Source organism: Apodemus sylvaticus, chromosome 8 (assembly GCF_947179515.1).
Source record: "Apodemus sylvaticus chromosome 8, mApoSyl1.1, whole genome shotgun sequence".
Lineage (NCBI taxonomy): Eukaryota > Metazoa > Chordata > Mammalia > Rodentia > Muridae > Apodemus > Apodemus sylvaticus.
In genome coordinates, this window is record NC_067479.1 from 97,362,047 (window position 1) to 97,386,804 (window position 24,758).

General features: G+C 37.8%; 1 protein-coding gene across 1 annotated transcript in view; it reads left to right on the forward strand.

Annotated features, from left to right (window-relative positions):
• The window catches only part of Ptpn20 (protein tyrosine phosphatase non-receptor type 20), a 51,131-nt gene that overhangs the window by 16,434 nt on the left and 9,939 nt on the right, over positions 1–24,758 (forward strand). The window contains exons 3-6 of the mRNA XM_052190657.1: positions 3,246–3,343; positions 5,748–5,866; positions 15,784–15,932; positions 17,993–18,083. Of these exons, the coding sequence (XP_052046617.1) occupies positions 3,246–3,343; positions 5,748–5,866; positions 15,784–15,932; positions 17,993–18,083 (457 nt within the window). The remainder of the gene's footprint in view (positions 1–3,245; positions 3,344–5,747; positions 5,867–15,783; positions 15,933–17,992; positions 18,084–24,758) is intronic.

The window sequence follows — 24,758 nt, forward strand, 5'->3', positions numbered from 1 at the left end:
GTCTTCTCATTGTGTCCTGGATTTCCTGGATATTTTGGGTTACAAGCTTTTTGCACTTTGCATTTTCTTTAACTGTTGAGTCCATGGTTTCTATGGAATCTTCAGCATCTGAGATTCTTTCTTCTATCTCTTGTATTCTGTTGTTGATATTTGCATCTCTGTCCCCTGATTTCTTCCCAAGGCTTTCTATCTCCAAAGTTGTCTCCCTTTGAGTTTTCTTAGTTGTTTCTACTTCTGATTTTAGATCCTGGATGGTTTTGCTTAGCTCCTTCCCTTGCATGTTTGTGTTTTCCTGTAATTCTTTAAGAGATTTTTGTGTTTCCTCTTTCATGAGCTCAGCCTGTTGACCAAAGTTCTCCTGTATTTCTTTAAGAGATTTTTGTGTTTCGTCTTTCATGACCTCAGCCTGTTGAGCAAAGTTCTCCTGTATTTCTTTAAGTGTTTTTTGCATTTCCTCCTTGTTGGCTTTTGTATTCTCCTGGATTTCTTTCAATGATTTTTGTGTTTCCCTTGCAAGGGCTTCTAACTTTTGATCCATTTTCTCCTCAATGACCTTCATGTGTTCCTGTACCAGCATCATGACCAGTGATTTTAAATCCAAATCTTGTTTTACTGGTGTGATGGGGTATCCAGGACTTGCTGGTAGAGGAGAATTTGGTTCAGATGTTGCCATATTGCCTTGATTTCTGTTAGTGACGTTTCTGCGTTTGCCTTTTGCCATCTAGCTCTCACTGGTGTTACTTGGTCTTGTCAGTGCTGGACTCACCAGTGCAAGCTGCCCCTTCCCCGTTGGCCTCTGGTGCACAGCTTACACTCTGCACTGCCTATAGACAGGGTGCTGTTTTCCAGGCTGTTCAGATCCCAAAGCAGGCACCTGAAGGCTCCCGCTGGGGCCCGCAGGATTTATCGGAGCACACCGACTTTTCCCAGCTGGCCGCCCGGAAGCCCCCACTAGCCTCTTGAGGGACCTGGAGATGTGGCGGCCACCCAGGCTGATCTGAAGCGGAGAGATTTGAGCTGGGGGCTTCTGCCTGAGGCCTTGCCCCAGATTGTGTCTGTGGACCAGGTGGAACCCGTGTGCACCCCCAGGGAGCTCCGAAGGTGAATGTTGCTGTGACCTCCCCTGTGCTCCGCTCACTCCGCTGGGCAGCCGATTTCCCCAACCGGGCTGGCGCACACTAGGTTAGCCTTGTCGCCTGGGCCCTGAGTCCAGGCAAACGCCTGGGAGGCCAAGGTCCGAGCAAAGTTCCCCTAGGGCTATGTCTGTTATTTGGGTCCGCCAGGTGACCCGGATGGCGGGCGTGCGCGTCCGCGCTCCGCGAAAGCACCGGGAGAGTCTGTTGTGCTAATAACCTCCTGGGCTGGTTGACACACAGATGGCCCACCAAGCCGCCCAGTTCTTGGGGTCAGTCCTGTGCCTTTTGGGGCCTAGACCCCCGTTTTGTTAGCCTCAGGCTACGCTTGTTAGCAGTCTCTGCCCTCCCGAGCACTCTGGCTCCTGTAGGCAAAATGGCGGCGCGTGCACCGGCCGGGGCAAAAAAAAAACTCCTGGCTGGGTTGGCGCCCCGATGGCCACTCGAACAGCCCAGGGCCTGGGTGCAGGCCAACGCCCGTCTGGCTCAGACCCCTGCGGTGTTGGGCCTAGGATTATGTTTGTGTACCTCAGTCTGACTGATCTCTGGAGCCCGGGATCAAGATGGCGGTGAGTCTCTCCTGACTGGCGGGCAGCCGAGTTCTGAAGTGGCTTCCGTGCAGCGAAAGGCTCCGCAGAACCGCAGTTGCTTGCCGCCCGGCTGGTCAGCGAAGGTCAGTGGTCGTGGGCGCAGGGCCTAACTGGACCCTGTGTCGCCTTGGTTCCACTGCTGATGGCCCTTCAGCTGGAGCAGCCACTGCTACCGCCGCCGCCGCCGAATTGTATTATTTATAGACTTGCAAATTTGAACTGGAAGATTGTTAAATTTTTTTCTGTTTCTCATTTTAGCTATGAAGAAACTGAGACCTAGGAGGGTGAAGTAATTGGGCCATGACTATATGGCTCTTCAGGAGCAGAGAAAAGACCTTGCTTCCTAATATAACTGTGTGCACTTTGTCCAGAAAAAAAAAACTTAGGCCCCTAGAAAAAAATTACTCAACCTTTTCTTCATTTTGTTGCTAGTTTGATTCTTTGAGCAATTTCCAAAAGGACTGTTCTCTTAATATATATTGTGTTTCTTCTTGTTATTGGTATGTTTGTTAGATTTTTTTTGGGGGGGGCTTGGTATGTTTGTTAGTTAATCTCAGTTCACTCAACCAGAGACGTGATAGAGCCTTCAGTTTGAATGGTAGCCATATAGAATAGTTTGCTGAGTAGTTTACTGAATTTTGATTGTGAAATCTTCAAAAAAATTTAAGATTTATTTATTTTGTTTTATGTATATAAGTATTTTGCATATATACACATACACATGTACAAATACAAATACAGTGTGCATGCTTTCTATCCATGGATGTCAAAGGATGCTGAATTCCCTAGAATAGAACTAGAGTTATAAATGGTTGTGAGCTGCCAGATGGGTGCTGGGAACTGAACCTGGGTTTTTGAAAGGACAACAAGTATTCTTAATCCCTGAGCCATCTTTTACCAGCCACTAGAATAATTTGGCTTTTTAAAAATGTATTGATTTTGAAGTGTGATTTGAAAAGTGTCTTTATGTGATTTTTATCTAATTAAATTCATTGTTGTCTGCCAGTGAGTCAGGTACAATGAGAACGTTGCGAGTGACTGAAAGATGAACGGCCATTTTCCCGTAGGCAGTGCAAGATTTCACGTTGAAGACACATGTAGAGTTACTGAATTTAGATTGTGAGAGTGCTAAAGTAAAGATAAATATAATGCTAAGAACTGTATACTCACAGTGAATAGAATGTCATAAGCACTAACAGAAATTTCTCTTTAGCTTTTAGTAATAACATTTTCCAAACAAAGCAAATTTTTATTGCCTTTAGATAACCTCACTATTCCAAGTATATTGTTAGTATTTACATAGCACTCTATACTCTATTTTGGAAAATTTGGAATTATTTGCCTAAGTCAATATACATTTCAAGTGTCTTTTTGACTTTGGACACTTAACTATGTGATTATGACTTTAATTTTATCATTAAAATCTTATTACTCATAAGCTTATACTGTACCAATCATATTTCTTTTAGCTCTATTTTCCTAAAGTTGTGCCTATAATTTGTTTTCTTTCTCATGCCTATAGGTTTTTGGGAATAAAGTAAATTCAGAGAATGTAAAACCCTCCCACCATCTGTCATTCTCAAATAAGTATGAGCTTGTTTTTCCAGTGCCTTTAGAAAGGTAAAGACAATGTTTAATACGTGAATTTTCTGTTCATTCTCTTCATGCTCTTCATACCTGGCTCTCTAAATGGAAATGGTACTCAATGACTCTTAATATCTGATTATTTTTTATGATGCAATTCTTTCTAAACCTGATTTATCTTTCTTGGGATAGGATATTAACAAGAAAAATAATTTCTCAAAAGATGTAGTATCTGTATTACCTCAGTAGATACAAACCTTTTTGTAAATATGGGTAGAACTCTGAGAGGAGACAGTGTTATTGAAACTACCTCATTTAGTGTGCATTTGGATTCCTTAAACAGTTTATCTGTTTTTGGAAAGAAAATTTTATTTTTAATTAATGGTACTAGTAGAATGGTGAATTCTTAGCACTCTGAAAAAAGAGAACCAGAAGAAAGTAAATTTATTTCCATTTCAAAACAAAAGGACAAGAGTTTTATAAAACTTATTTATCAAATGTCCAATTTTAGGTATTATATATTAAATCAAAATCTGTTTGATTAGACTGTTTCCAGAGAAATTTACCAGTAACATTAGCTATACTCACTGGAATACTACTCCATATAATGTAAATATTTTAAAATGTGTGTGTCTGTGTAAATGTGTGTATCACATTCACAAGTGCATTAAAGGAGCAAAAATATAATGGTTATTCCAAGGTATTTTGAGACCCTATTGTCTCATAATCTCTCTATATTTTTGCCATTCAGATCATAGCTTAATTAGGCAAACACATAAAAAGACAAATGTTTGCACAGTGAATATTATATAGTCAAAGTGCAAAGACTGTGCTATGGAAAGTTTATAACTATTTACAGAAAGAAGTGTTTCACAAACTTTAAAAAAGATGTATTTTATTTTTAGTTATGTGTCTGTGCATGTGTATCTGTGCATGGGTATCTGTGCATGTGTATGCAGGTTTCCATGGAGCCCATAGGTGTCGGATCCTCTGGAGTTGGAATTGCAGGTTGTTGTGGGTACTAGGAAGTAAATTTAGGTCCTCTACAAGAGCACTAAGCACTTTTAATCACTGAGCCATTTCTCCAGCCCCTCATAAGTTTTTTTGAAAAAGAATTAATTTTGGGTTTAGAATTTAAGTAAATAGGAGTACCTAGGAGGTGAAAAGAGTAGAGAAAATTTCAGGTGTGAGAGATGTCTGAGAAAAGTAAGGGTTTGTGAAGATATCTTACTAATGGCAAGAGTGTATGTCAAGAATAAAATGATGTATACGAGTCAGGATGACAGAAAGCTGGAGAGGAAGAGAATTAAATCTAAAGATACAGTGTGCACTGGAGTGAAGGAATGCAGAATGTGTGGATCTAACTTTTTTTTGTCTATTAAAATTAAAATGAAGCACAGTTAGATTCCAGGTTCATTCCTTTGACAGTCTGCCTATCCTCCATCCTATACTTTTCTGTCAGCCCATACCTTGAAAATTACTGAAGGAAAAGTGAGGATGGTTTAGAGTGGTAGGAAATGTGCATCAATAATATGTTTACAGTGGTTACAGAAAAAGGAATAGGAAATAGTAATAAAATAAATTATTCCTACAGAACCAAAGAAAAAGACATGGTTGAAGCATAAAGTTTGTGTAAAAGATGTATAATGATGGTGAAAATAAGCAGCTCTAATATTGTTTGTGTGCAATGAAGAGTCTTTTCTGTATGGCCTTGCAATCATAGTTAATTTTAGGAAGAATTTTTTCTAGACATTGAGAATTAAGTCCAGACATCAAATGAGGAAGATTTGCTAAGTGAGTCTGCAAGCGAAGGTGCAGGGGCCAAGTATATAGACTAAGTCAACTGAGTAGTGAGAACTAGAGAACAGGAAGTGAGTATAGTCAGCTTTAAAATCTTAGTAACAGTTGCCAGCTCGACAGATGGAGAACTGAATTTAGGATATGAGAGAAAATGTAGATAATGAGTTCATTGAAACACAGACAAGTCATAGTTGGATTAATTCCGAACAGGGAGCAGGTATGGAGTGATGAGGAAGTTGATAATCTGTTTGTTTTCAAAGAATAAATCCTGGTTTGTACCTTCTAGGAGTGGGGATTGCTTTTCAGAAAGGAAGGCAATCACATGCTTACATACATAAGACTACATGAGGGGAGTGGTTGGAGTGAGCTAACCTGGGATGGTGGGAGTTGTCTAAGGGTAGAGCAGTGGCTTCTAACTTGGTCTGCAGAGTCCCAGTTCTGCCATTACTTCTTGTTGCCTAGCTAAGGGAGAAGAGAGGATGGGTAGGTGGACTGGTCACAAGGTCTGCAAGCCCAGTGCAGGAGGATCTGCAGTTTGTGATCAGGTGTTAAACTTAGTTACCTTAGAGGTTATCAGAGATCCTTCTCTAAGTATATGTAGTATATATTTTTCTAAATCCCATGGATGCTTTTCTTCTAGTGACAGTGATGAGGCAATGTGGGATGTCAGTGACCTGTCCCGCAGAAACAGGTGGAGCAGCGTGGACACTGAGTCAGCAGGGCCATCAAAGACTGTCTCCCCAGCGCTTTCTGGTAGTAGTAAGCTCTCAAAAGATACGCACAAAGGTATTTTTAGTAAGAAATTAAGAGAGATATGGAAAAAATTTCAACGATTTGTGTATACTTTTTTCTCATATTAAGTTTTCGTTTACAATTATTTTTTTAATTAGTATTTAAAATTATGGATTTCTGCTGGGCAGTGGTGGTGCACGCCTTTAATCCCAGCACTTGGGAGGCAGAGGCAGGCAGATTTCTGAGTTCAAGGCCAGCCTGGACTACAGAGTGAGTTCCAGGACAGCCAGGGCTACACAGAGAAACCCTGTCTCGAAAAAAACAAAAACAACAACAAAAAAAATGGATTTCATTAAGGCATTTCCATAGTTTTACATCGTCCTCCCTGTTGCTGGAATTTCCAACCCCAATAAGCACATATAAAAAACATTTGATCCAGTTACTGTAATTACAAGCTATATGCCTAGATTGGGCAGACCTAACTTATTCCCCAGCTAGAAGACCCCTTGCTAATTGTGGTTTCTCCTGCTCATGTGGTTCTGGGCCATTGCATCTTCCTCTTCTCTGTCCTCTCCCCTTCCCCTCCTCTCCCCATCTACCTGCCCCTACTCTCAAACCTCAAGTCCCACCTTTCCCTTCCACTGCTCTAGCCTTTATTGACCAGTTAAAACACGGAGAAGGTTCACATGAGATCACCTGAGTTCATGATGGACTGCTTGTAGGGGACATCCCCTCTTGAGGAAACAGAATTAATATCAGAATATAAATAACATTAGGCCAACCCACAACACCTCCCTATTGTCCTCCCCACTTCCCTTATACCCCCTCTGCTGATCTCCCCTCTTCGTTCACAATAGCCCTGGTTCTGCTTTCAGGCTGTTATCTATTCTGTTACCTCATCTACCTCTCAAGATCCCTTCATTCCTGTTGCATGACCTATACATACATACTGTAAAAATAAATACACTAGCATTTAATATTTATGAGATCAATTTCTACCCTCTAATCCATTTTATTACCTCCCATCCCACCTCTATCTCTCTCATAGGTCTTTGGCAGTTCTACTGTGAGAGGAGGTTTCTTGTCCCCATTCAATGATAGATTTGTAACAGAGTTGACCCATTGTAACAGTGGACCCAGTACTGTTTCTCTCCCATCCACTTGGAGTACAATCTTAGTTGGACCCTCTTTTCCTATCTGCAGTTGGTCTTCAGCTTCCTACAATAACATTTGCTGTAATTCTCTCAGTTGTTAAGACTTTGGTTTTATGGGTAGCTAAATATTACTCAGGCATTATACATTTTCCAGGGTGGAAATAGCTCCCCTCTTCCAATCCTTTACTACTTGGGAAATGATCCTTTCCTTTCCCAGGTCTTCTAATGAGTACCCGTTAGATATCTGGGACACTGAGTCCGACTGTGCTTTTGACTTCTTAGAATTCTGTATTGTCACAGTGGCCTATGTCACTGTTGTCAATGTACTGCGTGTCCAAGTGCTTCTTTCCCATGTGTGCAGTTCTTGGTTTCTCTCTTTGCCACTAGCTGCTATAAGTGAGATAGTGTTCTAATTCTTGACACTCTTTAGAGGACTCAGTCTTAGACTTTAGATCCTTCGGTTACCCTGTTCTCGGCATGATTTAGTGGGCTTATCAACTTGTATATATAATTAGAATATGAGTGATGTAACAGATAGCTTTCTATATCTTAAGAAAAAATAGAACTTTTAATATAAGTGTGTCTGTAAAATATGAATACATTCCTTTGTAAACATTGTTTTCAAAACAAATAGCTTTGCATATCACAGTTTTTTTCAGCCTTGAAAAATAAAAATACCCTATAGTATGACTGTACTATAATCTATATTATTGACTTCTTGTTGGATATATAGATGTTGTGATAATTATCAGTGGAGTTGAGTCTTCAAGAATACTCTTAGGTTGAATTTGAAAAAGAAAAGGTGTTACTCAGATTTGTACTACTGTAACAATGGTACAAGCTCACAAACTCAGTTTAGTTGCCTAAATAAGCACAAGATACGCAGAATAAAAATTGGGTATCCAAAAGTTTTAAAAGGAAAAGACTGATATTGTAAGCCTTAGAAAAAGCATACACTTACAACCCTCTATCTGGGGCTGTTCTTATTAGTTCTGCCAGCATTCAGACATAATGACCTGTTTTGCTTTATTATGAACTCTGAGTGACCGCTCTTATTTGTGGGGCATGAAATTTGTTTCATTCCACCAAGGACTTTCATGGCTGATTCTCAACATACAAAGGGATTCTTAGAAGAAATATCTTATTTCTAAGTACCTACCTTCTCATTTTAAGTGTAGGACTAAGATTAGACTCTATCAAGGGTTGGCTATTAGGAGCCTTAATGACAAAGAATTAATGTCCTTAAAATATGAAAAATTATATGACAGCAAGTAAAGAACAGCCAATAGACATTGACAGGCACATTATAGAAAAGAAATATGAAAAAGTATTTTAATGTAATTGTTAATCAGGAAAATAAAAATTCAATAACAATGAAATAATGGTATAAACTGTGATGAACAGTATAAACTGCCCTTTTTTTTAATTCGATATATTTTTATTTACATTTCAAATGATTTCCCCTTTTCTAGCCCCCCACTCCCCAAAAGTCCCGTAAGCCCCCTTCTTTTTAAAAAATATCACGTGTTAATGGATGGAGCTAGAGAACATCATACTAAGTGAGGTAACCCAGACTCAAAAGGTGAATCATAGTATGCACTCACTAATAAGTGGTTATTAACCTAGAAAACTGGAATACCCAAAACATAATCCACACATCAAATGAGATACAAGAAGAAAGCAGGAGTGGTCCCTGGTTCTGGAAAGTCTCAGTGAAACGGTATTTGGCAAAACCAGAACGGGGAACTGGGAAGGGGTGGGAGGGAGGACAGGGGAAGAGAAGGGGGCTTACAGGACTTTCGGGGAGTGGGGGGGGCTAGAAAAGGGGAAATCATTTGAAATGTAAATAAATTATATCGAATAAAAAAAAGAATAAATGATTTGTAAGAAAAAAAAAACATAAAAAAAAAAAGAGTCCATCCTGATAAGCATGTGTCATGGCTGAAATAATTTTCAGTTGTTCACAGTGCATTCATATTCTTTGCCAAGAAGAGGAAACAATTCTACATTCTTGATATTCTATAACTTAAAATCCCTTTATTATCTTGTAAAAGAGAAAGGTAATTTATTTTTATTATATATTCATATTGAAGAGGGAGAAAGTCTCATACTTACTATATTTATTTGTGCTGAATATGCCCTAAATAATGACTTTCTCTTTTCTTTTTCACATCAACAAGTCCCTCATTTGATTGCAGTGTGTGTGTGTGTGTGTGTGTGTGTAGTTGTACCTAATTAAATACTTAAATTGATTTTGCAGTAGCACTGCACTCCTTACTACCTACCTCAATGTTCTGGGTTCCCAAATGAAAGACACAGACACAGCACATACACACACACACACACACACACACACACATGCGTGCATGCACAGGGAGTGAGAGAGAGAAAGAGAGAGACAGAGACAGAGACAGAGGGAGACAGAGACATGCCTTTATATTCTGATACACCTAAAATATCTCAATGGCTGGGCCACTTCCTAAACTCTATGTGGCTAATCTACCTCCCTCTAGTATTCCCAAGTTAAATCTGTATTCTATCTTTGCTGCTCTGGTTCCAGTCGGGCAGCCCTCTTGGGGTCACTCTTCCCTGGATCCTACATGGTGGTTATGCTCTCTGTCCCACCCCTTCTCAGGCATAGCATCTTTCCTCTCCTTTTACTAGCATGGCAGGTTTCCTTCCCCTTCCTCCTTCCTCTCTGCCCCAGCCCAGGAATCCTAAAAGTCCCACCTTCGTCTACCCTGCCCAGTCATTGGCTGCCAGCAGTTTTATTTACCAATCAGAACCAACTGGGCAGGGTCTCCCAGTGTCTTACATTGGACGTGCAGATTGTCATTCTCCCACAAACAATTTTGGGGACCCCAAATAATATAAGCAGCATTCAGCCAAACCCATTACATTTCACCCATTTTGTTCATTTAAAAAGGCTCTTTTCTCTCAGATATACGATGAATTTAATTGTAACAAATGTGTAAATTGTAAGGAATTGTCTGCATCTATGATATCCAGTCCATCATATTTGATAAATTAGATAAATTATTTTAATTATTCATTAACTTAAAGAGTTTACAATTCTGTGCCTGAATTATGTTGATTTTTAACTTGTACTACCATCTGAAAACATCCTTTCAAATCTAGATAATCTTCCTTAATGATAAACAACTTAATGATAAACTTAAGTTTGATTGTGAGATTATAACTAGTCTTCAATCCCATCAGAGATCTGAAAATGAATTACATATTATCTGAATATGTAGGAAGCACAAAAATATAGCTTCCAAAACTTAAACAATTTGTAGAGACAACTGTCTGCCTGGAACCCCATATCATTCATAATGTTGGTATATCTGTCTTCAGCCTTCTGGCCCAGAACCATCTGACAGACCTTAAGTGAAGCAGGAATTAGGAAGCCTGGTTTACGCTGTCTTGGCAGAGCTAAGTTGTTGACTATCCTATATCGTGAGTCCTTTCCTGGACAGTATTTTTTGTCTGCAGATGAATTAGGGCAATTGCCCAGTGGCTACCTTGCTACAATTGTAGCTACTCCATATAGAGGTCATTATGCTTAGCATCTTCTTTGAGGTAGGATGGGAATACTCTCAGGAGCAGACATGTCTTTTAGTCAAAAGATCTATTAATAATGAAATTATTTTAAATGCCATATTCTGTGGATTGCTGATGATTTTCAAGACTATCTATATATAGTATATATGAACAGCTAAACCTTGAATACTCTTAGTTATTTATATTTGAATAGTATTTAAAAGACTTTATTATAATTAAATTAGAATTTAATATTACCACGAGTTTACTATCTGGCCCTTAACTTGCATTATTTAATTATCCTAAACAATTTGTAATAGAAGCTATTAGAAGGACTGGATCTAAGCCTTGTATTCTTAAATGAATTGCATAGGCACAATACCTATCTAAGCGTAACAAAATTAATTTTAAATTTTTTATCAATATACAAAAATTTATACCAATGAAAACCTTAGACCTGTAACAATATATAAGTTCTGTACCAATGTAAGAAAATATAACATCAATTCTATATCAAAATGTAAAGATTTCTACCAATATAAGATTATGGCTATAAAATATTTTAAGAATAAATTTAGTACTCCATTTTCATATATATATATATATATATATACATATATATATATATATATATATATATAAAACTTCTTATAATATTACTTTATCCACCTTTTATCCTTTTAATCCTCTTACCAAGAAAGAAAGGATAGAAAAGAAGAAAGGAAACAGAAATTCCCAAGTCTAAGCTCTCTATTTAGTTTCTTCTCTGCCCAAAATTATGACCATTTCCAAATTATCCCTTAAAATAATAGCCTATCTATAATTTATAAAATAACCATAACCAGACACCGAAACCAAAGGAACTGGAATGATAACTCTCCATAGCTTCTTCCTGCTGAATTGGGGAGATGAATTTTTTAAGGGGCAGGAAAGGGTAGGAAAATTGGAAAAATTGGTTAGACTTAAGAAATCTAGCTTTGGCATTTGTTATCCAGTCTCAGTACGCTTAGAAAGTTCAGAGATTGTCTGAAGTTCTGACTAGATCTGTCTGAAAGACTGGGTGAACTGAATTCATAGGGAATTAGCAGCTGTTCTTGAAGCTGTTGTGGAATCAAGTCTCTGGAAGCAGCATCAGGTGAGGCAGAATCAGGCAGGGAGCTGGGACAGCAGGTCATCTCAGCATCCCTGAGGTTGAATCTTGTCAGAGCTGCATCTCGGTGTTTCATTTTCAATTTGAATTTTACAACCATATTTTTTATAAATATATTTGTATGGATTGTGCAAGGTGCACAGATCAGTTAAGGATGAATGTTTTTGCTCCTTGTTTGAGCAGGTAAAAGACAACTGTCTATTTTTTATGAGTTAATTTGATCAATAACCAATTGCAACAAATCTTCATTCATGGCATGTGAAGGACGCCATGATGAATCTTTAGGATTCAGTAATCAACAGGATTTATTGGTAGTTTTAGCTGAAGTTTTGGCTAGAGACATTTTTATGTCTAAACCAGTTTCAGGGCTGTTCCCATGTGGAGGAATTAGCAAATTCTATTACCTGTCCTGTTTGGTCTTCTTGAATTTTTCTTTATAGTCTGTAGCCAAAATCTTCAGGGAGTCTTCCCCATACTATCTGCTCCATATCATTTTGGAAGGAGTCCAAAGCCTTTTCTTCTTTCCTGTTAACACAAATATAGAGCCTCTCTCCCAAAATAGCTGTCCTTTGGTCTGGTAACCTGAAATTGATTGGTTCAAATTTGTAGCCTCTCTTTACCTCTCAATACCACCAAACTTATATCCACCTTCACCTTGATAATCAAAACAACTCAAAGCAGTTAAGGCAATCTTAAACAATTATTAGTATCTATATTATTATTAGACAGGGCTCCTCCTTCCCTGTCTCCTGCATTTGTTCCTTATTTTTTTTTAGATCAAAGGCCTAAATTTTTTTTGTTCAGCTATGCATACTTAAAATAATTAATCAATTTTCATTTATTCCTCCCTTCTGTGAAGATTAATATCTCTGTGGGTATATATAATTATATCACCTTTCTCTTTATCTGAGTTGCATTAATATCTTTTTCTATTTAACTTCAATTGAATTCCCTTTTGTTTACGGTATAAGCCTATTCTCAGGCTAACAATGTGTCATATGCTAGGCTAAGAAATCCCAGAATTCCCACTGAGCCCACATTCACATTCAAAGAACCCAGATGCTTACAATAGCATTGTGTCTTAGGGTTTCTATTCCTGCACAAACATTGTGACCAAGAAGCAAGTTGGGGAGGAAAGGGCTTATTAAACTTACACTTTCCACATTTCTGTTCATCACCAAAGGAAGTCAGGACTGGAACTCAAGCAGGTCAGGAAGCAGGGGCCGATTCAGAGGCCATGGAGGGATGTTGCTTACTGGCTTGCTTCCCCTGGCTTGCTCAGCTTGTTTTGTTACAGAACCCAAGAATACCAGCCCAGGGATGGCACCACCTATAAGGGGCCCTTCCCCCTTGATCACTAATTAAGAGGATGCCCACAGCTGGATCTCATGAAGGCATTTCCTCACCTGAAGCTCCTTTCTCTATGATAACTCCAGCTTGTGTCAGGTTGACACAAAACCAGCCAGCACACGCTGACTTTTTAAATTTCCATTTATTCTATTCTTTTTATTTGATTGCAGGAAGCATGCAGTCTTGCTCTCAGCACCTCTGAGCCTTAAGTTCTCTGAGGCATTTTAGAAGTATTTGAGAAGGCTTCAGACTGGATCCTGAGCCTGCCACCCAGCTTTGTCTGGCTTGGCTTGGTCAGCATGTGTATTCAGGAATCTCCAATTAATTTTTCATTATTTTATTGGTTATTTTATTGATTTACATTTCAAATGCTATCCCCCTTTCCAGCTAAACTCCCTTTCCCCCCTGCTTTTATGACAGTGCTCCCCTACACACTCGCCCCCTCCTGCCTCAGCACCCTAGCATTCCCCTACAATGGGTCATCAAGCCTCCATAGGACCAAAGGTCTCCCCTCCCATTGATGCCAGATAAGGTAATCCTTTGCTACATATACTGCTGGAGCCATGGGTCCCTCCATCCATACTCTTTTGTTGGTGGTTTAGTCCTTGGGAGCTCTGTGGGGTCTGGTTGATTGATATTGTGGTCCTTCTTGTGGGGTTGCTAACACTTTCAGCTCCTTCAGTCCTTCCCCTAACTCCTCCATTGGGGTATTAATTTTCCTCCCAAAACAAAACTTGCTGTAAAGGATGGATTTACTAAATTTACAGGATACAAAATCAACAGGCAAAGCCAATGCACTTTTTAATGCTTTTTTATTCAAGATTGATTAGCTAATAGGCATCTTTAATTGCTTGCATATGAATTTTACAGTTTTCCCTGAATTTTTATATGAAGAAAGCCATTGGGACTTTAGTAGGTATTACATTACCTCTATAAATTGCTTTCTTTGGCATGGATAATGTAGCAATATTGGCTTGTCAAATCCATGCATATAGGAGGTCTTTTTACTTTTCAATGACCTGTTCATTTTTCTTCATCAAGATTTTGTAATTTTTATTGTAGAGATCATCCCACTTCTTTCATTAAGTATATCACTATATACTAGATATTTTATTTTAGCTGACTTGAAATGGCTTTTTTATTGATTTCTTGATCAAAAAGTTTGTTATTATTCTATAAAATTTTATTAGCTTTGCCTGTTGATTTTGTATCCTGTAAATTTAGTAAATCCATCCTTTATAGCAAGTTTTGTTTGGGGAGGAAAATTAATACTTTTTTATATATAAAAACATGCCATCTACTAAGGAGTAATCTCTCACTTCTTCCTTTTTGTCATTTTTCACTGGGTAAGATTGTCAATCCTCTGTTGAATAATGGTATTAAAATGGGTATTAGTTCAACTCATATTTTCTAAGTAAAAATGCTTAGCTTTTCTTCATTCAGTCTATTTGCTGTGGGTTTTAATGTATATCTTTTATTGTGTTAAGGTACATGCCTTCAATTTATTTTAATTTAATTTATTTGGATTTAAATGTTCTGTTTTACCATGAAAGGATGCTGAGTTTTACTAAATGCTTTTTCTGCATCTGTTTAAATTACCAAATGGTTTTTGGCTTTGATATATTACACAACTGGAATCTCTAAGGCTTTTATATTTTTGTTTTTGTCCTTGTTCAATGAAGATCAAAATAGCCTCCCCTGTTAGAATTATATCTCCTCTCATGGTCTGCTTATGCTGCCTCTCACACTGTTGTTACAGAAGTTTATAAAGATCGGTAGAACAATTTATTTGGCTGTCCATCCACCCAATAGTCTCTCCCTTCTCTCACTCAAAAAGTTTTCTAAAGATATCCCAAGATAGTTCAGTATAATGTGAGCTACACAAGGATGCTCAGGGTCTTGGGAATGGTCATCGTCTTCTTTTGTTTAATTGATTTTATATCTTTTTATTAGTAGTAAGTTAATTTTAGTAACTTACTTTCTGTTCACAGTGTTTTCTTAGGAAAGAGATTTTTGAGACCATCAGTATTTTGCCTTAAAATTGTGAAACTTGTAAAGTATATTCTATTATAAACTTCTAGACTTATTTCATTTTTTGACACTTAGATGATAGTTTCAGACACTTCCAGCTTATACTGACCATGTGACTCAAAGGTCATTGTAAAATGATGGATTCCATATGTGCTTTTTGATAAAGAACGCACTTGTCTATTATTGTGTGTTGGTATATATCCTTTATTCTGTCTTATTAGTTATATACTTAGGCCGTCTCTCTTTTGATGTGTTTCAGGTTGTTTGGTCTTTACTTGTAGAGTGATACATGTATTGGAATCTACATGTACTCTCATACAGACTCTAGGGCCTTCTAAATACTGATTCCATGGTGGACAAAAAGCCTTGTCTTTTTTTTTTTAATTCACAATGTTAAGCATCCTTGCCATGGCGTAGTTGGCAAGCCACACAACGTGCTCATAGTACGACTGAATATGCTTCAGTCTACTTTATGTCTAATAACTCTGAGTGGATCTTGTCAACAAATGACAGATTTTTATAACTTCAAGGTACATAGCATTTTTTTTGAAAATGATAGTCTGTTTAAATGTAACAGACTCTTATGGAAAAGTAAACTTCTGGTAAAGTTTAAATCTTTGTATTTAAAAAGGAAAAATGTCTAAGAAACATAAAACACCCCTCAAGTGTCTATTGCCCCCATAGAACTTACAAATGTGAACTTTTCTGTTTCTCAGACACTGAAACAATTTTCTCTGAAAAGGAGCTAACTCAGTTGGCTCAGATTCGACCATTAATATTCAACAATTCTTCACAATCTGCCATGAGGGATTGTTTGAAAATGCTTCAGAACAAAGAAGAACTTGATATCATCCGTGAGTTTTTGGTAAATATGTTGGTCTAAAGAAAAGTTTATAATTTCCTTTTTTTCTACCAGAACTAGAAATTTTCTTTCCTATTCTTCTCCTCCTCCTTCCTCTTTCTGTTCCTCTTCCTCTTCTTCCTCTTCTTCATCCTGTTCTTTTTTTACTTAGTATATTGCTTGTATTTTTAAATACCATATCTTTAAAATAAGAGATGTACATGGTAAAAATAATCCAGTAGCATAAAAGGCTGTAAAATATGTAGATACTTTCCCAATCTCCCTCCCATTTCCCTCTGGGGCCCCCTTAACTATTAGGCTTTTTATTGTAGAAGTGTTGGCATGTTCTTTATTTACAAGTCTACTCTGTTAAAGAAACTTCTCTATAACATAACAATTTTCACTCATATTACCACTCTATACAGCTGTATCTGTGAGTTAATTACATGTCAGATATCTTATTTTTTTTTAAATATTTCTGGGAAATTTAGCTTGTTCTCTCTGCTTTTTAATGTCTCAGCAAACATTCTTCATACACTTTTTTTTATATGTGTCTTTTTAAAGAACAAATTTCTAGAAAGACAGTATTTTTTTCTGCTGTCAGATTTTGACATTTGTTGATTATGAGTTTTGTTGATGATTTGTCATTTCTTTATTTTAAGATACAAAATTATCTTTCCATATTTTTAAGCATTGCATATTAACATGCAATTTTTACTCATATTTTTGCTTATTATTTTTCATATTAATTACTTTTCATATAGTAAAAATATTCCTTCTGTGATATGTGTATATATAATGTATATATATTATATTTAGACACATAGATGTGAGCACATACACATGTACCTATTTGCCATGAAGGTATAACTAATTTTTAGTAGTGAAATTCAGGATCAAAGGACTTCTGAATTTTTACATTATATCCATTTTTCAGTAATGTTCATTTTAGTCTAAGAATATAGTAATTATTTTATACTTTTATGGTACAATTAAAAATGTGGTTTTAGTATTTTAATTTTTCATTCGGTATCCAGTTAGCATGTAACTTGATTTAAGGCTTTAGAAGAAACCACTATTGTATATTTGTGCATTTGTCCTAAGACTTTACTAATTTTATTTATTTATTTTTTTGATAATGAATGATGCCATTTTATTTTAGATTTTTAAGAATTGACTTTATTATTTGACACTGGTTTCATATTTCTAAGCTTTATCATATAGTAAGACTAATCTTCACTACCTTTGTGTGATTTTTTTTCCTGGTTTTTCTTAAAGATTTTTTTTTTTCTGGGTTAGCTTTAGAATTGGCTTTTAGAAGTAGAAACTGGCCACAGTCCCCTGGTGCTGACACCCAGGCAAGCACCTTCTTAGGACTGCCCTTCTCTTTCCTTCCCACATTTGATCTCACAGTCCCTTTGGTGGCTCACGGAGACCACGGATACTGTTGCTCACGGTCATGGCGTTTTCTTTATGTATCTGCAGACACAAGTAGACACTGTCACTAATACTGTTGTTTCTGTAAGTCACACAATATTTGGTTACATATTCTTTATTGACTGCTTAAGGATGGGAAAGCATTTTATTTTGTCTTTGTAGTACAGTATCTAGAACTACTTGATTAATTTTTGTGAATTTACACTTGTTAAAGAATTTCTTTTGAAATGAAGATAATTGTTTTGGCAGTAACCCAACTATAGTTTTTTTCAAGAAGTAAATTTTAAGCCTTCTTGTAGATTTTTGTTGAAATAGTTTTATTATAGTTGTTTTGTTGATAAAATAATAATGGTATGATTAGAATCTAAGAACTAAGTATTCTATTTTATTTTTCATGAAAGGGTAAACAATTGTGTTCAGGGAGAAAACTATCTTGTGAATTTAACATTTTTTTTTTATCAAGTGACTCATTGACTTACTCTCTTAACTGGGGATATTATATGCAGTCCTTATTGGACAAGATTCTATTATATACCATTGAGTAGCAGGTTATGCCATATGGAGTTTAGGAATAATAAATGTTTAATAAAGAGAGATTTTCATTCTTTTGAAATAGTAAATACATGGCTTTTTTTTTAATTTTGAAGGAGTTAGAACAAATGACGCTTCCTGATGACTTCCACTCTGGGAATGAGCTACAGAACAGAGATAAGAACAGATACCGAGATATTCTTCCATGTAAGCTGAGAACATTTTAAGTTATTTTCCTGTTAACAGTAGGGAAAATGTAGAAGCCCACTTTTTGCATGACAACCTTTGAACTTTATTGTGACTAACTCTAGTACCTAGCACTGGATTACCTGGGCATAGTCTAGGACATGTGATATCTTTCCTGAAAACTGTCAGTGAACTATTTACACTGCCCTTTTGTCTTGGTTACCCATCTAAGACAAAGTCTGAGACATCTGTCACTTGGTATCCTAAGCCTGGCTACCTTCTCTGGCAATTTGTTTAAACATTAAAACACAATGGGGATTTTATATCCTCTGCCCTAGACATTAAAGCTAACTTATCAATCTGCTGCTCAACAGGCAGCTGCTTTCCGATGCTATCCCAAGGCTCATGGCTTCCCTGCAGCGGTAGGAAGGAGGCTAGTTCCCCTCCTCAGCATATTTGCTCACAGCACTTTTCAGTCTCAACCACCCAAAACACAGAAACAAAAATACAATAATGCAGTCTTAATGGAAACTTTGTTCTATGATTATTTCTTAATATAATCATCTCCTATTCAAGCCAGAAAGCTGAGTCATTTGTTATATGCAAAATGTTCTTGTAAATTCTTCTTCTTCCACCTTTTTAATACCTCTCAAATCTCTCCACACTTCTCTTTTGACATTGCTGTCAGCCTGGACTGAGTGTCTCTCACCTCCCAGCTGATGTCTGTCTTCTTCATTGTGTCCCTTTCCTACTCATTCAAACAGCTGCTGAAGTGATTTCCTTACAACATAGTCAGGATATCTGCTGCGGTCTTCCATGGCCCTCTGGTATTGTCATGGTGAAGTTTTTCTTGGTGTTTGACTCTAAAGCTTCTTTGTGTTTCTTTTCTCTCTTCCATATGATTAAACCTTGCAACTATGCAAGAACTACCTTCCTTCTCTGCTGTGGTAATCCCTCTGTCTTCCACAGCTCATCAGCCTAACTTTGTTGTTTTCCTCAAAGCTAGATCTGGTGATTTCCCCAAGGGTTCTAGTATCTTGAGAGTGAGTGCGCTTCCTACTCACCAAAGATGTTTTAATGATTTCCATCATTTCTGTAAAGATATTGGGGATAGCACAAATCAAAGGGGCACTGTGTCTGCCAAGACACATCAGGTACTTTTGTTTTGTTAGCTCCTTCAGGTTAAAATGACTAGTTATAAAGCAATGAGTACCTTTTCAAAATGGTTAAGCCAGTGCATTTTGTTGTCTCCTGTGAGATAATATGAAACTCACTAGTATGCATTTCTGAAAATCTGGTCAGTGGGCCACTATGCAACATTTTAGCAGGGCAAACAATTTGGTACCCCTCTGGAAGGTCAAAGGTCTCATATGTTGATTTTTATCCCTTCAGTGTGCAATTAATTACTCTTCAAGGAGATTGAAAGTAAACAAGGTTTTACAAATGATCCCCTATAAGAAGTAATGGCACACTGGAGAGAGTGAGGTACACACGCACGTGATTCTCTTCCAAGTCTAGTCTGTGGACAAGGAAGTGTAGATATGCAAAAACGCTTCACTTGATTGAAAAGAAAATCATCCTAAAGCTTTTGCTTTACTTAAATTGTATTCACCTAAGTTCTATTTTAGGGTTTGCTTACTTTGTAACACAGTCTAGTCTTATCTGAGCAACAGGCTATGAGCATGCACCTGGTTTCTTCATCACACATACAGAGGAAGTTCTGATGGCACGTTAAGAATGCCAGGAATCATTTATAATCAGTTCAGTTAGTCTTCACTTTGCACACCCAAACCTGCACACATATTGTTAATAATACAACATTTGTTAGAAATACTATAACATGAGTTAGATTTCAGTTATCATTGTGCCTTAGCTGTGAATAGTGCAAGCATAGCAAGTATGATGGCTTCCCCTCAATGTACAAATGACTGTGTCAGTAAAAGTTGGCCAGCTTCTTTCCAAATCTGTTTGTGTTGTATGAACAAACAGCAGAGTGTGCAGCTGTGCTGTCCTTTCGTCTCCCAGTGAAAAGCCTGTGCGGCATCCTGCAGACAGGCTAACCAAGAGAGCTGACTCACAAACGTGGCAGTCAGTGACAGCAAGATTATATACATGTACACATACATGTATACATAGACATACATATACACTGCATATATATTATTCTGGGGAAAATTTAGAATTGAACACAAATGCTCTTATAGAATAAATACCTGACTTGGAACATGTGGTATTATTACCAAACAGGGAACTCTACTGCTGTACCCAGAGGGACTTGCTAAATGGTGACTTACCAGAATGAAAGCACTGAGTAATGGGGGTGGTTAGGATGAAGGCCACCTGAGAGACACGTGCTGGCTAGAGGCTTTACATCCCAGGGACTTTAGGGTAGCTTCAGAAAAGTGGGAATATAAAGGATGAAATGGTAGGAACAAATCCAAATGGATGAGGAACTATGACAAGACACAGTCAGAGGCTCACCCTAAGTTATGTAGTGAAAAAGGAGCAAACACTGTTTAAACTGAAAATGAAATGCTTGAATTCTGTGTTTTTAATGTCTTAGGTTTAGTGTTCAAAATATGAATCTTGCTTTAAATCTTTTCTGTATATTTATAATCAGCAGGAAAGATTTTAAAGCCTTGATAGAAATTTTATGGGCCCCAAAACAATCATATTTTCCCTACTGATTATTAAGATATTTTTACAATTCTAGTTTACATAGTCATATTTATGGCTTTGTACCATCATGCAAAGCAAAGAAGGCCTTTATTACAAAGATTTCTATGGAGAAACACAACATAATGCATTTATTCAATATTTTATGACTTCAAAATAATTTTAATAGATGCGTAGGGAGTGAGAACACATTATATATCAAGTCTCCTACTCCAAGGGAAATACTTTTTCATAACTTGTCTCAGGGTCAAGACATAATCAGGACTGATAATGGTAGTATCTTAAATTTCTGAGTATTCTTTATAACGGTGTAAAGAGACAGGGAAGATGATACTGTGTAAATTTAAGGATGCCAAAAAATAAGGAGAAGATATTTTTTTCAAGAAAGGTTTTAGTCAACTCTATATAACAACAATAACAACAATGAAAACCCTTCTAACCTTTACCTTATACTTTATATAAAAAATGAATTCAAAATTGCTCACAGAACTAAATGTGATAACATAGTACCCAAGTTCAGTTCCCAGGACCAATATCAGATAGCTGACAACTGCCTAAAACCCCAATTTCATGGAATCTGACATCTCTTGTCTTCAGTGCATGTGCACATACACACACATTCATGCACTCACAAACACACCATAGGCAGCACACACACAGACATAAATAAATATACATAAAATGACATCTTTAATTAAAAAATAAAAACATACAACTTCCTGGAGGAATTAAACCCAAGGAAAAAATTTTAGCATCATTTAGTAAAAATGTTCTCAGTAGGATACAAAACTTTGAAATTGCCAAGGGAAAAAGTAATTTGACTTCATCAAACTTTTTTTAAAAAAAAATGCTCTTCCAAGTATACTATTCTAAAAGCAAAATGGTAAGTATCAGGCTAGACAAAATTTAAGGACAAAACATCTATTTGACAAGAATATGCATCTATAATATAGTAAGAATTTCTGTAAGTCAAAGAACAATAACCCTACAATAAATGAGCAGATGAGGTGAGAAGGCACTTTGAGGAAGTGTATGAAGGTCACTGGAAGTAGTTTGCTTTCAGTCAGCCAAGTCCAGAATTCACTTCATGGTTTAAATGCAGAAATAGATCAGCTTTTGAGTTCTGTGATAATATAGTTCAAATGGATTTCAACCATCTTTTCCCTCTATCAGACATCACCACAGGCCATTACAATGCTTAAACAGTAGCCAACTGTTTTTGGATTTGTTCTGGATTTGTTTACAACACATCTTCCTACCAGAGAATGGAAGATACTAAAAGGAACTTCTGTGGATGAAATGTCTAGGGGTCCAAGTGTGTAGGGCATTTTAAAATGCTCCCTTCTAATGTCGCAGGTGTGGTCACTGTATCAGATTTCTACAGCCAAAAAGGAGGCACAATGCCTTGTGAGCCTCTGTAGCCCCTTGGCGGTGACATAGTTCTCTTTTAGATAGGCTTCCCAAGAAAAGGCTCTGCTATAAATGCAGACCACTCGAAAACTGCTCTGCTGCACACATTCAGCAGATGTCGCTAGGAGGGATGCAGTTCAGAACCTGTTGCAGTGCTGGAGAGGGCCTTGGGATTTTGGAGCAATGCACTGCAATCCCTGTAGGAGCTGCTTTCTTTTGGAGAAGCAGGGTTTCAGCCTATTATTACACCTTAGCAGAGACTGCATAATGAGAACTAAATAGATACTGCTTCTCTATCAACAACCAAGCCATTAAGCTTGGGTATGCACAGTAGCACTTGCTTATCAGAAAGATATGGTAGATGTGAGATTCTTCTTGAGTAGACCCTTGATTACTTACTTTTCTATTGCTGTGACAAAGCATATGACCGAGACAATTTATAAAAGAAAGCATTAATTTGGGAACTCATGTTTCCAGAGGATTGAGTCCATGAACATCATGGCAACAGGCAGCCAGCATGGTGCTGCAGCAGGAACTGAGAGTTCACATTTGATCTACAAGCATGAGGCAGTGAGAGAGTTACCTGGGAAGTAGCACCTCAAATCTCAGAGCTCACACAGTAACACACCTCCTACAATACGATCAGACCTCCTAATCCTTCCCAAACAGTTCCATCAACTGGGGAACCAAACATTCAGACACAGGAGCTGATGGGGCCCATTCTTATTCAAACTACCACAGCCCTGAAGGCACAAGTAAATTGTGAGACACAAATTGTCCAAATTTCCATCATCTTCACTCCTAGTACACTGGTTTCTCTCCTCAGCTTGTACCTATGTTTTTATGATGAGTTTCCTATGATCAATTAACGGGGGAAACAGGGTTCGACATGGTTCTGAATTGTTTCTGAGGCTCACCTGGGTCACTGCACAGTTGCATTACTGAGGCTCATTTCTGAGACATTTCTAAAGCATAATGGTGAAGGGAATTATATCTGCTGGGAATAACCTTGCTGGGTGTAATAGGATGTTCATTTTTCTTAGAGAAATGGTTGGCAGGTAAGCTTAGGTGATAGCCAGTTCCTTAACTGGACGGATGGTCAAGGCCTTGGAAGGAACGTAGTTGAAAAAGTAATCACAAAGGAGGTCTAGGGAAAAGACATAGAGCTTTCCAAATGAGCAAACCCCACATAAATCCTATGTCTCATGTGAGTGCTCACGAAGAGTGACTTCAACCGAGGACAGTGGCCATGTGGGTAGGACATGTCTGTGGACAGCAGTCACTTTCCCTAATTCCTCCGCCATTGTTCAATAGCTCATGAAAAAACAGAACCAACCTACTTGGCACTTTGGAGGCTATGTATGGACTCAGCTTCACTGACTTCTTGCTATTCACCAAGAACAACCAGGCTATACTCAGTCATTGCCGAAGATCTGGGCTTCAAGATGCATGGAGTATTACAGAGTCCTGGATATGAACCTTAGTACCTGAGGTGGCAGGTAGAAGTGTTGAATCACTTCTATCATGAAAGAAACAAAAGAAAAATTTACTCTGATTATGGGTTTGCCTCCCCTAGGTGCAGTGCCTTTTCTGAATTTACTGTCTGTCGACCTACAGAAAAATGCCTTACATCATGGTGCTCCACACACAGGAACTCTCTTTGTGGCACATGGCTCTTAGCAGTGGTGTTTTCTGTGAGGTTCATATAGACTTCACTATCCTGAAGAGACTTACTTGATATAATTGTTGAATGATGTTTTGAAGACAATTATAGTGCTAAGTAGGTGACAGAACCTTCCTGGGACAATATTCTCTAGTTGACTGAACACATAGTACCTGCTTTAGCCAGGATTCAGAGGTGTACACTCTGGTCTCAGCAGACAGACACTCTTGGATGTGGGACATTTTACCAGGGCATGGGCTACTTCTCAGGCACTGCACACTTAACAGAAAGCTTCTCACAGCAGCTGTCAGTTGCCAGTAGCACCCCAGCTGTGGGTGGAGCTTTGCGCCCAACTCCCCTCTTTGTGCTGGGATCTTCTCTTGTTGGACTTTTGTGGGTCTTGTAAGTGCTTTCACAACCTTTGTGAGTTCACACATGCAGCTGCCTGCTCTGTCCAGAAAACACTCTCCTTGTCATCCACCATCTCTCCCTCTTACATTTTTATGCACCCTCTTCTACAGGGGTGCCTGAGCCTTTGGTGGAGCAAGTTCCTATATAGGGTTCATTTAGAGATGAGCATTCTGCAGTCTCTTGTTCTCTGCATCTTTCCCAGTCATGGGAAATTAATTACTTGGTACAAATGTAAGCTCCTCTGATGAGGACTAAGAGGTATATAGGGTATGATGGTAGGTCACTAGGAGTTGATTTAATACTATGTCCATCTAACATCTTAATAGTCTCTTAGGGTCTACAACTCTCTAGCCTTAGGTTCCTGTTCTGATAATGGTGTCCAGTATGGGTTTCATCTTGTGGAATGGACCTTTCATCCAGTCAGAAAGTAGTTGTTTGCTTCCATGATGTTAGTCTTGAGGTCTTACCAATTCTCTTCATTAATGTATCCCAACTCAAGCAATGTCTTTCTGTAAATTTCCTTAAGAGTCAACACA